The sequence below is a fragment of the Mastigoproctus giganteus genome, chromosome 4 (assembly GCF_048544385.1).
Source record: "Mastigoproctus giganteus isolate SK-2022 chromosome 4, ASM4854438v1, whole genome shotgun sequence".
NCBI classification, from domain to species: Eukaryota; Metazoa; Arthropoda; class Arachnida; order Uropygi; family Thelyphonidae; genus Mastigoproctus; species Mastigoproctus giganteus.
In genome coordinates, this window is record NC_143578.1 from 153,529,059 (window position 1) to 153,544,126 (window position 15,068).

General features: G+C 35.3%; 1 protein-coding gene across 3 annotated transcripts in view; it reads right to left on the bottom strand.

Annotated features, from left to right (window-relative positions):
- Nucleotides 1-15,068, bottom strand: part of LOC150087125 (dual specificity calcium/calmodulin-dependent 3',5'-cyclic nucleotide phosphodiesterase 1A-like) — a 769,106-nt gene that overhangs the window by 259,514 nt on the left and 494,524 nt on the right. For all 3 annotated transcript variants that reach the window (XM_090371825.1, XM_090371826.1, XM_090371824.1), the window contains exon 3: nucleotides 9,982-10,132. In XM_090371825.1, the coding sequence (XP_090227951.1) occupies nucleotides 9,982-10,132 (151 nt within the window). The remainder of the gene's footprint in view (nucleotides 1-9,981; nucleotides 10,133-15,068) is intronic.

The window sequence follows — 15,068 nt, forward strand, 5'->3', positions numbered from 1 at the left end:
GTTTAACAAATCTGGTTCGCTATTTCGAAAGGGTCACTCACGAGCTGGATTTAGGGAATAATTTCGACATTGTTTATTTAGATTTCAGCAAAGCTTTTGACTCAGTCCCACATGAGTGGTTGCTTTATAAGCTGGTACAGGTTGGAATCACTGGGAAAATCCTTAGATGGATAGAAGGATGGCTTCAGGGCAGGAGGCAGAGGGTTGTGATAAATGGCTTTTCCTCAGATTGGGTTGATGTAAGAAGTGGGGTTCCCCAAGGATCAGTATTAGGACCACTGTTGTTTTTAATTTTCATAAACGACATTGATGAAGGGACAGAGGGCGTGATGTCTAAATTTGCAGATGATGTTAAAATTGGTAGAGTAGTTAACGATCACTGTCAAGTTGAGCTTCTTCAGAGAGACCTAGATAGACTTCAGGAATGGTCAGAAAAATGGCAGCTGTGCTTTAATCCAACAAAGTGTAAGGTATTACACCTGGAAAACAGTAATCCCAAAATAACCTATTCACTTGGTGGAGTTCAACTAAACCCAGTACTGGAGGAAAGGGACTTGGGTGTTACGATACGGTCAGACATGAAATTCTCTGAGCATTGTAAACAGGTTGCAAGGAAGGCCCATGGTGTCCTATTGAACTTTTGCAAGTAGAGATAGGGACATGATAATCCCATTATATAAGGCTTATGTTAGACCACACTTAGAATACTGTGTTCAAGTATGGAGACCGCACCTAAAGAAAGACATCGAGCTTCTTGAAAGGGTGCAAAGAAGGGTAACTCGTCTAGTGAGATCGGCTAAAGGGCGTCCTTACGAAGAAAGATGCTCTGAGAGGCATCAGTAAAATGAATGAGGACAAAATTTTCAAGATTATAAATGATGCTAGAACTAGGGGACATAAATTCAAGTTACGGGGGGAAATGTTTAGATTGGACTGCAGGAAGTTTTATTTTAGCCAGTGAGTTATAAATTACCGGAATAAGTTGCCTTCATGGGTGGTAGAGGCCGACAGTTTGGAGAAATTCAAAGGTCATCTGGATAGTACTTTCGGGTAAGGGAAGCGCATGGGATGATAGGTTTAATTTCCTTTTTTTTTTTTTTTTCTATCATTGTTTTGTTCGGATTTTTTTTTTTTTTTTTGGCTGGTGCAGCATAAGCCATAGGCTTTCTTGCACCATGCGGCCGTTACTAATACTAATACTAAAGCAGAAGTTTAGCAGCAAGTTAAAACGAGCATAAAAACAAGTTAGTCGTGTTATTTCTACATAATTACCAGTGGGAATATAATTGTATTAAATATTATTCAAAATAACTGCATCACGGAGTACACTAAGCAGATGCTCGCTTAACATCCCAGTGCTGCAGACAGTGTCAAATAAAGTGTCAAATTTGAGAAGTTTCTATTGAGATAAATGAAGGGTTTTCCATTTCAGGTTTGCTTTCTTGAAGGTTATCCTACGGTTGGTGCTGAATGGTATTAAATCAGAAGAATGTTAAAGGAAGAAAAGTTTTACATTACTTCCTTTTCACTCTATTAATTTTGTTATAAACTTGGAATTGAGGTAGGTTTAGCATTCTAATAGAAATTTTAGGGTCCCTTCGTCTTCACAATTCTATATTTGTTCGTAATATTCAAGAAACAAGATGAAATTTCATAAGTTTTTCGTTACTGGTAACAATTTTGATCCTGCAATTTTTGGAAATATGAACTGATGCAAAAATTTATGCATTTTTACAATGTGTTACAAGCTTCTTGTTATTCTCTTATGTTTTTTACTACGCATAATTTATCGAAGAAATATTAGCATTTAGAAAACTACTATTGCCATTGAAAAAAAAAGAAAGAAAGCCTAAACCTCTTTACATGCATCTTAGCCTGAACATTACCTGCAATCAACAGCTACATTCCAAAGTTTGTTTTTGTTTTCTGTAGTATTTTAATAGCATTATAACAATAATCGTACATGATTTGGGCTGATCAAAAATTTTTAAATTCCATTCGCATTCGTTATTGCACTTTATTAGAAGCATGGAAATTTGGGAAACAATCTTTGCAAAAATATGTAAACGGTGACGTGTGCGGCAAAGCGATATAAAGCCGTGTGATCCAGCTGATGCTCATCTCAGTACATAGGAACTGGAGAACATGCAGGATCTTGCTGATTTTCAGAGAGGTATGAATGTCGCTGCACGATATTCATGCTTCTAAAATATAGAACAGCCAAGGAATTAAAAGAAAGAAGAACTAAACTTATCGAGTGTTCAAAGACTAGTGCCATTTTAGTCTTTAAAGAATGGAAAAAGAAAAACGTCCATAAAATATCTCTGAACAGACGGAGCGAATGCTCGACTTTATTAATAATTATTGCCAACGACGGAACAATTAACCGTTAAATTTAATACAGAAGAACACAAGACATCATGAAAGAACCTTAGAAAGAATACATTACGGGAGTAGGAAGCCACTAACTTCGGATATCAACTGGAAAATACAGCTGAGGTGGTGCCAAAACAAAGGATGGACGTATCAGGACTTATCAGGCCTGACTTTCCTCAAGTCCTGATGAGTCCTAATTTACACCAAATGAACAGTACTTTTGAGAAACTTCCACATTCCTCAGACTACTCCTTCCCACATCAGGTACGCTTGACAACGTTGCACGTTTACTCCTACGGTCAGAGGGTAAACAGATAACTACTTTCAAGATGACAATGCAAGTATCCACATCGCCAAATATCTGAAAGAGTGGTGTGAGTTACATGAAGGACTTCAAACACCTAACTTATGTAGTGCAGTGCCATTGGATAACTGGGATAAACTGGAAAGGCGGGCACATTCCTCTGCAAACGTCATTCCAGGAATTGAGGACCGCTTTGATAACTGAATGGTGAAATATTTCTGGCGTCACTTCTCAATGCCTTATTGACCCAATGATACTTTGAGCCTGAGCAGTGATTTCGGCCAATGGCGGTCCAAAACGGTATTGGTTCACCGTCCTAATAAAGTAGTCAGAGAGTGTAGTATATTCACCATAATTTCCGATGGACGCAAGTAGCCCAGAGGCAAGTCACGTTACCGTTGAGTAGATGGGAAAAACTCCTGGTGCCGTCAGACAATTAACACACTTTACCGATGAGTCCCTAAGGAAGAGTGCCTGTAGGGTCCGTTATTCTGTCGAAATCATTATTGGATAGGTTTCCACGATGTCGTTAGAATCGATATACATATTTATCAATGTATAATTGGCTGCAATTTGGATATTAAAACACTTAAAAGAAAATGATTTTCATTATATCTAGCAACATCTTTTGTTCAAAATTTCGGTCTGAATTTTTTATACTTTTAGTCCAAGCTATACCACCATATTACATTTGCTTGAGTCCAAGCTTTAGTTTTAAGGCTTTTTCATAAAATATATAACTCAGTATTGCTTAACCTATATATCAGATTTGGCACGAATGTACATTTCATTCCATAAGTTTTTTTACACCAAATGAACAGTACTTTTGAGAAACTTCCACATTCCTCAGACTACTCCTTCCCACATCAGAAATTTGAACCAAATCATGCATGATTTGGTTATATCCACAAACTGAAATTACAGCCATCATGCTTTAATGCGATTCCTCTTCACCACCTAAATCACCGATATAATATATATTTTCCTTCCTTTCCGGATTTACTTAATAATAATCGAATTTGTGTAATGCGTCAAAGAACCATATTCCGTACAAGAAGGGGCTATTCCTGCCTCTGAATATCTTCCCACTCTTCATTAAAATGAATTTTTTCAATAATCTTCAAAAATCTCTTGACAGTAAAGTTTTATTTTTTATGGCCAACCATAAAAAATAAAACTTTAATGCTTCCATCTCTACTCGGAATAATTTTAGCATATCGCATTTATAGCTTCAACAATATTTAAATACTATAATTACACTTTCTTTACCACTCCCAGTGTTAAAGAAAGCAACTCTTATCAGTAAATTATTCCATTAATTAAGTGGCTGGTGAAAGCGGGTGTTATGAGTGCTAAAAAGCATTATTGTAAGCGGCGGCCTTTTTCTTATGTAGCGTTGAGTAAATACACTAATCTTATATTGTGGAGGGGGTCGCACCTTCACCACGTGTACTTTTTAAAGCATCCACGATAAATAACGAGGAGTATCCATAATAAACAATGTGGACACTTCTCGTAACTGAGTTGCTAAGGTCTTCGCGCTCCCTACCTGCGAGACCTCAGAGTCGAAACTCGAGGCTGAGCAGGCAAACACTTTAAATAAAACAACATGCCTATCCACTGGAGCAGTGCATTTTATTTTGAGTAGTGTAATACCAAGGCAATTCGTGGTAGTTGCCTTCACGATATGAGATCAGTGCACTAAGCAGTGTGGGGGGTGGAATTTAAAAAAATGATATATATTTTATATATTTTATTTTATTTATTATTTGTTCCCTTATATGAGGTGTCCACCTTAGTTTAATTTCCCCACTTACACATCTGACTTTACTTTACAGGAGAATTCCAAATTCGAGGGAACTTCTTAATTAATTATAATTCCCTTCGGAAGGGCTGAGTGTTCAGGAATAACAAACAACACATTTTAAAAACCAACAAAGTTTATTTACATATATATATATATATATATATATATACACAACATAATATGCAATCGAATAAAAAAACATGTAATATGCATACAAAGTTAAATATAGGATACCTTGCATATATTATTCTTGTCTCATTTCCAAACAAATTATGAGAAATACAAACAGCTGCCTACCTACAACCCAGTAACTACATCCAGAGCCAAATGTGATGTTCTGCAATATATATTTTTGATCATTATAATTCATATCGTTGTTAATGTATATATAGAATATGCTATGTAATTTTATATATATATATTTGTCTCCTTTGTACTGAATTAATGCCCCTAGCCTAGTGCTGTGATGGGCTTGCTGTAGTTGCAATAAATGAAAATTTATTTATTTATTTATTTATTATATTAACAATCAATATGCTATTTTCTTCATTATACTCTGTGTTCTCACCATTCTGTTACAATAACTGAAGACCAATCTTAATTTTCCTAAAGTCTCTATTTGTTATTAGTCTTTCAGTTGGACCAACAATTCTTCATCAATACAAACCTATATGTTCAATTATTTATCCTTAAAACAATCAATTATCTAATTGAATTCAATTCAATTATAATTCAATTACCTATCTTTGAACCAACAATTCTTCATTAATACTAACCCTATATTCAATTATCTATCCTTAAAACATTATAAAACCTTCTCATATTAACTTTACTATCCTCCTAACACATTATATAATCATTTGACAACAATCTAATCTCTTACTTATCTTTCGTTTATCTTGCATTCTACAATAGCCTTTTTTAAATAATTAAACTCTGTTTGTATATATATAATTTACTTCAGAGATAATTGTTCTATCAATTTACTTTTAGTGTTACCACTCTTTTTCATTTTAATTAATCACTATACTGTTTCCTAACAGTCATTGTTAACTTACATTACTTACTATTATCTTTTTTCTTTCCTTTCCTTTCCGGGGAGGTTTCAAACTTCCATTTTTGGCTCACTGAGGTTCTCCTTCATCTGCTTTCACCTGGAACTGCTATAGATAATTATTGGAACTCCTTGCTGCATGCATCTGGAGTCCTTCCTCCACTTTATTTGGCTACCTTCCATTCACTGCTTCCTTCCTTCTCATTGAGCTACTAATTCCGAGCTCCTTCACGAGCTACTGATTCTGCGGATTTCGCTCCTCCATCGAGCTGCTAATTCTGCAGTTTCGCTCCTCCATCGAGCTACTAATTCTGCAGTTTTCGCTCTTTTTTCTCCACCTTATTAAAACCTTTCCCAAGGAGAAAGCTCATTGGGGCTACCCTCGCTTTTTCCGCTCCACCTATTAAAACTCTTTCCAGAAGAAAACTTCCCAGGGCGCTACCCTTCTCATTTTTCCAACACGACCGAACGCTCAAATGTTAACTGACACATATTTTCTACTACAACAGAACTCTCAACTGTACATGTTACTAACACATTTTTACATATATCGACGAAAAACCCAAATGTCTGTTCTAACTTATTTTTACAACTCTGACAAGAATCTCGACTTTGTCATTCTTAACTCGTTTCCCCAAACACCCATAAGAATCTCACTTTGTCTTCCCCTAACTCATTTTCGTAACCATCCACCTAATGCTCAACTGCGGGGTCTCACCTCTAACTCATTTCCATAACCATCCACCTAATGCTGAACTGCGGGGTCTCACCTCTCTCCCCCTCTTCACTCACTTTTTTCTTCATCTCAATTACGTACCGCCTCCTTATGTCGGGTCTGCCTATTTTCTCAGAATAGCCAATGTTCTCATTTTGTTCAACTTTCATTATTTCCTATTCGTCCTTTAAAATTTCTCAAGCTGTATGTATCTTCAGAGCTAATTTTAATCTTTCTCACGGTGTCCGTTTAGGGCCCTATCCCTTCTTATTTTGAGAACTTTGTAAAATTTCTCAGGCTGTCTGTACTTTTGAAGTCAGCCGCTTATAGTCATACTGTGGCAGACTAATTTCCCACGATCTAACAACTTTGCCATCACGACAGCCAGCCGCCAGCCTTAAATCCAATTCCCAGCATTTCGTTCCGTATATACTGTCTTCTCTTCTCCAGGTGTCACGATTAAAGAAATGTCCTGACAGTAGCATGTTCCACGGCGCTATTGTTTACCAGATTTGCCACCTTCTGCTAATAGTTACGCGCTTCTATTGTTTTGGTTTGTCTGTGTGAGCTGGGAATCCAGTGTACCCAGGTTGCTAATAGCTTTCCACTTACCGCTCTCCTTGTACAGACGTTGTCTAATTTAATCCCTTGGCTTGTAAGGTTCGCTCCCCCATATTGCCATTTCCTAATCTTTATTTTACATAGATGTCACTTTTTTTTTTTAAATATTAACCATGTAAGATTTTACATCTTACAGCAGCAATTCAACCTACGTAAGAAAAATGGCCTTCACCATAACTTACAATAATTAATGCATAAAATATAGTCCCAACATCTGAAATTCTATATTAACAGAGAAGTTTAGTTTTTGTTACTATGTCATAGTCCTTTGCTATTACTAAGCAAAGGACTACGACATTGTTTTGTACAATATGCAAAGTTTAAATCGCTGCTTACTTATTAAGAATCTATACGAAGCACTGTCTTTAAAATAAAAGAAGTCATAGCTATCCCTCGTCCATATTTTCTTTCAAAAATTCGCTACCCTGCCAAAAGTATTCGGACACCGTCACACCCCTCCCCAATGGAGTGAATGGTGGAACTAGATTCTGAAAAAAGTGCGCAAGCAGTAGCAAAGATATCACATAAAGCTAAATCGCCACAAGGGGGCTTATGATTTGGGAGAGGCTTAACCGTCGAATGCCATTTGCGTGTATCAGCTATATGTTTGAATTCCACAAGGTCAAGCGTAGCCAATTTAGTGGAAAAGTATAGGAACGAGGACGATGTAGGCGTTCGGTGTCCGTAGGGGGTTTGCACGGCATGGATTTTTTTACTAAGATGCAATTCCACGGTTCTCATATTGTGAAAATTCTATGGAAGTGGATCTTCCAAGTTCCGGTGCATACAATGAGAACTATAAAAACTTGGTTTAAAGAAAACGAAGTTTAACAACTGGTGTGGCCAGTCCCGAGAGTTTATTCTAGAATGAACACCTTTCAAATGAACTGGAACGCTGCCAATACACCCCTCTTCAACAGCTGAAATGGTGGCTGTAGTGAGGGAGGTGTCGTCCATGAAGTTGGGTACTGTCATTGGGAAAAGGTGAGCCTCCATCTGTTACTTTGTTCATTAAAACTCGTGTTTTTCCAAACTTAACGATGTACAAATATTCTTAAGAGGTTAGTTTATAGTTTATTTATAGTTAGTTTATAATTTATAGTTCTAAGTGACCAAAAAGGTCACTTAGAACTATAAATTATAAAATTATATAAATGGCATATATCGGGAAATTAATTTTTTTTAAAATTACGTATTAGTCAATGTATTTTTAGGTCTACGGATTATGATGCTTAAGTCAGTTGCTTAAAAATATTCAAGCTCGAAAAATAAAAAAAAAAATTTCATTCACTATAAGCTGGTTATGTAATGCTGACCTCATGTCAAACAAACATTACGTAATGTTTGTTCACACTTACTGCGCATGCGAACAAGGACTTGGCAGAGTTTGTACGTTGTGCTTAATTAAGGAAGTAACTATCGTGGTGTATAAATTTTTTGCAATTGCCTATTTCTTGATCTTATGTTTCTAATTCTTACTGGAGCTAATACTTATATCAGTGTTTATTCTTCCTAAGTCAGGCACAGCAATTTTCTGAATGGCTGGCTCTCCTAATGAGCTATAATTCGCTACGAATATTAACTTTAATTAAGACTGGGTTTAAATTTACCTTTTATAAAGCGAAATATGTTATACATTATCAAAACGGTTCTTGAACACGCACCGACTTTCAACTTTGCTGCTGACGACATATCATTCGAAAGGGCTTGAAGAGAAATCTAATTTGTGATAATTAAATAAGTTAATTCATAAGTCAATTTAATTACTCAATTACATAAATGAATAATGGCCTTGTCGTCAAGTTGTGACGCAGTAGTGAATTTAAATAAGGGTAAGTTAGTAACATATAATAGTATGGCATAGTAGGTAAGTGTTTTGCGGTCTGCTGTTATTTCAGATTAAATAAATAATTCTTAAATAGAACCACGCGCAATTCAAACGCGTGTGTACTATTGTACCCTCGTGATTGACCATTCAGTTATTTCTTGGTACGAGCGATCGAATCCAATTGCGAACATTCAGTGTGTTTCTATCCTCTTATTTTTTCATTTTTTTGACAAAAAATTAAAGGAGTCATAAATTATACTTTAGACATAAATGAGAAAGCTTAACCACAAAGAATAGAGAGTATGGATTAAATAAATTAGCCACAGGATGATATATACCAATAAAAATCACTGCTATCCTTAATTTGGTAAATAAAATATTTTTAAAACTTCGACAGTACTAAAGGTTATTGTTGAATGCATGTGTTGGTTAATAGTTTAATATTATGATTATATGTCTAGAAAGTTTTTAATACAACACGATTTGTTATTTTACTGATTTTTTATTGATCAATTTGTAATTTTACAGTTGTCTTAGTATTCTTTTTTTTGTTTTATATATTAAAAATATTGACGTATTCAATAAATATATGTTTATGTTTAATATCTAAGATCTCAAACAGATTTTTAGCATACCAAGACGCGTCTGAATAATGCTGAAACTAGTATTTTAAAAACTTTAAAATTACAGAACGTAGGTCAATTTCATACTGATTAACAATACTGTGTCAAAATGTCGCATTTATTTAATATATTAAATTTGTCGCATTTAATTAAATTTTTTGTCAATATATTCCATATAAATTTAGAACGATATTTGCTCTTCATTTGTACGGAATGTAACCTTTGGCTTTTACTCTCTGAACTTATAAGCCCGCTTATTATATTTTCTCTTTTCAAATATATATTATTATTAGTATTATAATAAATAATAATATTTATTATTATTAGTCATAAAATGATGAATGGGAACTTTTTCTTTTGTATTTCAGGTAGAAAATCCTCTAGACTTGCAGAAAAACAATCCGAAAAGAGATTTTGTTCCCCTCAAAACACATTTTAGGGGAACAAAATCTCTTTTGTTCCCCTCAAAGGTGTTTTGCATCCCAAAATAACCAACTTCGATCAGTGACGTTTAAAATTATACGCAGCAATTGCGTGCGATTAATTTATAAATTAAAAATCATTAAGTTAACGTTAGCTTCACTTCCACTCCTTAAATTCCAATCAACAGCAAAATATTTTTTCCCCTAATTTCATAACTTATCACCTCTCACCTCTCGGCAGCCTTTCCGCACGCCTCCATTGTATCTGCCGGCGGCAGACTGTCCATCCTATTGTCAGACTGGTCGATGCTTCCTTCCTGGGCTCTGGTACGGAGCAGTGCTCCACGAGGATGCATCCTCCGTACGACCACGCTGCCTTGTTCTGGAAAGAAAAGGGAGATGATTGAGACACAGCTGGAACTGAAGGGTGTACACCAACAAAGCCATGCGACTCACTTAATAGAGGTACATCCAGTGCACTTTATGGTGACTTATAAGTATTAGGGTTAACTTAAACACGATCCCAAGTAATTTTATTATCCGAGTCGTATGGGAGAAGATGTTACTTCACACATATGGAGAAGTGATTTGTTCGGCAGTTTTGTTTCATGTAAATTATAGATGCTCCAATGCTAGTCAACGGATTATAGCTTTTCGTTAAATTTTTGAGCAAAGTGTTTAAGAAATTTATCGAAAGTGAGAATATAAGGATTCGAAGAAAGTCAAAAATGAACACAGCTGGCAACATATAAAGAGTAGCCCTCATTAAAAAAAATTATATTCAGTTAATTCGTGATATTCATTTAATAACAAGTTAAGTAGTGTAAGCATTGAGTTATATCTCAGGGCGCATTCGATTATCAAATAATGTCCCTCGGTGATTAAAAACTCCTATACTCGACCAAGAACTGATCCGGTTCTTATCCAGTGATTGTTGGATAAGCAAGCCGTTTGCTTATCCAACAATTTCTTCAAACCATGCGAATTTTAAATGTATAAAAAAGTGAAGTTTTTCTTGTTCATTGGATATACACCCTTTAAGAAGCATTGAAGTCCCCTTTCTTGACAAATATTTTATAAAACGTACATATGACCAATTTCCAAATGTCCTGAATTACTTCATTAAATTTATAACCTACCAATAGATTAATGTTATTGTTTTATTTTCATTAACAGTAATTTTGAGCAGTAGAAAGCATCTTGCCATTAATAGCTTTTACTAAATATAATGACGATAATATTAGAATAATGAAAACGAAATAACTTTCACTCTAAAGAATAAAAATTACCAGACACAATTTAACATCACGATAATCACTGTGTCCATTGTTATGCAACCACCAAAAGGGTAAAAGGTATTTATTGTTGCTGAACTTCAAAATCTGGAAGCATCTAGCTTCAGCATGTCCAACCAGTCCAAGCATTGTGATCTGGATTTAGTGATCACTGTCCTCATACAAAGGCTAAACCTTATCATAAACATCGCACCACCAGCAAGATTACATCCAGTAATCGTTCTGAAGCCTGGAGGTCCCAAGCTTTTTCATATTTTATTTCAAGCAACAGCAGGACCGGCATAGAATATGGAAGAATACAGGATCCCCCAGATAACAAAAGGGCACGTGCCTGCTTCAAGGGAGACAGCTGTGATGGACCGTGGATTTTACATTTTTTTTTTTACTTATGTCACTATTATATCATTCATGTTATTAGTTTAGGCTTTTGTCACAGTTGGTCTTGGCGCATTATAGCCTTAGATGCTAATGCGCCAATAAAATCTAAACAAACAAACAAACAAACAAACTTTTGTCACAGCTAATATATTTTTCATAGTTTCATACTTTGTATGCCCAATTTTTTAATGTTGTTAAATTTCTCAGCTTGCTCGCTTCTAGATACAAAACAACTAGAAGTATCTAGATACTGATTGTATCTAGATACTTCTAGATACAATCAGTTGTACATATTTAAGCCATGTAAAACCGCTAGCTGACGGCTGTGATGGAGAAAGATTTTCTTTGTTTTAAACCAGCAAATAAATACTTATAATTTTTAGTGGCCATCATGATGTAAATTGCTTAATAAATTTGGTCTCTGACGAATGCAATCCATGAAGATAAGAGTTGCTTAAACTCTGATCATGGACGAATTTGCAATTACTTTGGACCTTAGCTATTTATTATAAAATAAATACAATTAAAAATTAAGCATTTTTCATAGGTAAAAAAAAATACGTAGAATAGATAGATCAACCTTTGAATGCTGATTACAAACTGTTTTCGGTTTTATTCTAGCGCGCCTAGTTTCGTGATGAGACTTAACAATCTGTCCATGATGAAACCAATTATAACAGTCATTATACGTATTCAGCCACCTGCATGAATATAATTATTATTTATTATTATTGTTTATATCTTCATGTTTGCAACTGTTTGAGTATATCTATAACCTTGTTATTATATAGTTTAATTATTTGTTTATCAACTGTTTCAGGTAAGACTGATTACTGAAACACATCAATGAAGGCCGACATTCGAAAAACTTTCCAGTTATCCTTCGGCTGGCCAGAATAAGGCGTGGGCATCACATGTTATTTGTACCACTTGTTTGAATGGATTACGTGATTGGTTAAACAATGAAAAAAAGTCGATGACACTTGACATACATATGGAGGAAGTAAGCGACCACGATGGCGATTGCTACTTTTGCAATATGAATGTAAGTGGATTCTTAGCGAAGTACAAGTACAAAATTATTTATCCGAACCTGGACTGAAGGATGAGACCAATCCCTTGCGAAGACAGTATGCTAATTCCGAAGAAGGTGCGATTGGTGGAGACTTGAGAACTTCAGTCAATCCTGAGTAAAAATCCGACGAAGGCACATCATATAACAAGCTGCATATCCAAGATAAGTTTTTTTTTTTTGTCTGTTTTGTTTTGTTGTAGGGTTTTAGGCGCATCAGCGACTTCGGCCTTATTGCGCTTTATATATTGTCTGTAAAAAAGTGTGTGTTCTGTGGTCAATTTGCTGTCTGGTCGACGAAAAACACGAGTTTCCGGCGGAAAAATCATGCTACCCTCGCCTGAAACCAACTAACTCATCCACATTATGAAAAAAGGTCCAGAAAACCAAAAATGAGTTGACTGATCCCATTGGAGATCTAGCTCTCCTCAAAGATAAAACTGAACTTCTTACTGCGAGACTAAAGCAGAAACATTTGGTTAAATATGTCAAAGTCTCACTGTCGAAAAAGAAACAAAGTTTATGGATACATTCTTCAAGATGTACATGATATCCACAGTAAACGATTTACTCTGCTACTGCCTGATATCAATTTAGTTTTTAGAGAATTCTCACAAGTACATATACACCTAAATTCCTCCTCTTCACTGACTCCTCAGAGAAAGTCTTAAAGCTGTGCTCTTGCATAACGGGAACTTAAAGCCATCCATCCGTTCTCATTGTCCATTCATTTAAAGGAGACATACAACTATAGCATGAAGGCACTACTCAAAGTAATTCAATAGAGCACCCAAGGAGCATTCACAAAATATTGGTGTTTCCTGTGCATGAGACAGCCGTTCTACCGCAGACCATTATATCAGACTCTCCTCAAAGAAGCACATATGAGCAGGAACGAGTAGTGTGCAGAAGGTCCCATTAGGGATCCTATGAAGATTTTCCTTCCACCTCTCCACATTAAACTTGGCTTGATGAACAGTTCTATAAAAGCAATAGGTGAGATAAATTCGAGAGGATTTCATTACTGTAGTGAGAATTTTCCAAAGATCGGTGCCGCGTAATTGAAAAAGGGAATCTTCGTGGAGCCTCAAATCAGAGAGCTTCTGCAGGATGAATGCTTTGAAAAATGCCTCAGGGTATTAAAGCGAAACTTTGTGGAAACCTTTTAGGTAACCACAGTTCTCACGCATACAAAGGTGAAGTTAAGAAACTGCTCGTGCATATAAAGAAAGAGGATATCGTAGGTCGTTTAAACTTCGTTTCTTGCATTCGCATTTAGACTTCTTTCCCGAAAATTTTAGTCCGATGAATGATGAGTGAGGGAGAGGGAACGACTCCATTAGGATATTAAATCAAAGGAAAATCGCTACCAAGGTTTCTGAGCGGAATCGAATGTTGGTCGACTACTGCTGGATGTTGTACCGCGACATTCCGGACAAAATGGAAATCATCCGCACAACATTATTAAATTTTAGATTTTTTAAAAATAATAGTGTAGTGCATTATTTTAACTATATATATATATATATATATATATATATATTAAATATATAAAGTGTATTGAGTTTAAACTGTAATAAAAATGTAATTGTAACCAGCCTCATGTGTTTTGTAATGAACTCATTAATTAACTTGTACTGATATTATCAGTAGCAATATTACAAAAACGATAAAAGTTGGATAAAAACAACCGAGAACATATTTGAAACCAGCGCGCAAAACTGGTTTAGAAAAGTGTTTACAAATTTGAATGAAAAAAAAAAAGTTTCCTTTTGTTGACCACTGTTATCTAAAATAAGCAGAGATTAATTTTAACTATCGGTAAATATTTCCAGACTGACATCAAAGTGTATCGACTTCGTTGAATACACACTGCACACCCTAGCCTTCTTTTTAACGATATAACAACATGATATGAGATCAATCATACAGTCTGTATGGGATGGTGTTTATATTACGATTATTTTCAAATGGTACTGATGTTGACCTTGACCCGATCAGCATACAACCAGATTTCATTAGAGCCATAGGTGAATAGCTCAGTTTTAATCGATATAATTAAGCACACTACATGCATTTTATAACAATATTAAATCAATTATGCATTTAATTTAAAACTGAAATATATAAATCAATAAACAATCATCGAAATGTACATCATATTTCGAAAGGTACGTCCATTACCAAGGACTAGCAATAATGTTGTTTATACCAAGTTCTACTAATTAAATTAATTGCCGATCACAATGCTTTCTCATCTTCCATCTTCCCACCTAGTAGCGTATGCCGATGACATTTCCATTCTAATCACTGATAAACACCCTAACCAGCTTCAATGCAAGATCTCTGCCCTTCTCTCTGAAATGCATAGTTGGCTACAAAAGAATCAGCTTATACTAAACCCAGAAAAATCCAAATATATGAATATATGGTGCTTAGGACGAAAAATAAACCATTAAATATTGATTTCGAAATAACATACAAAGAAAAACAACTCGAAAGAGTGAATGATACCAAGTTTCTAGGAATCTGGCTAGATGACAAGCTGAGACGGGATAAACAAATGATCACCT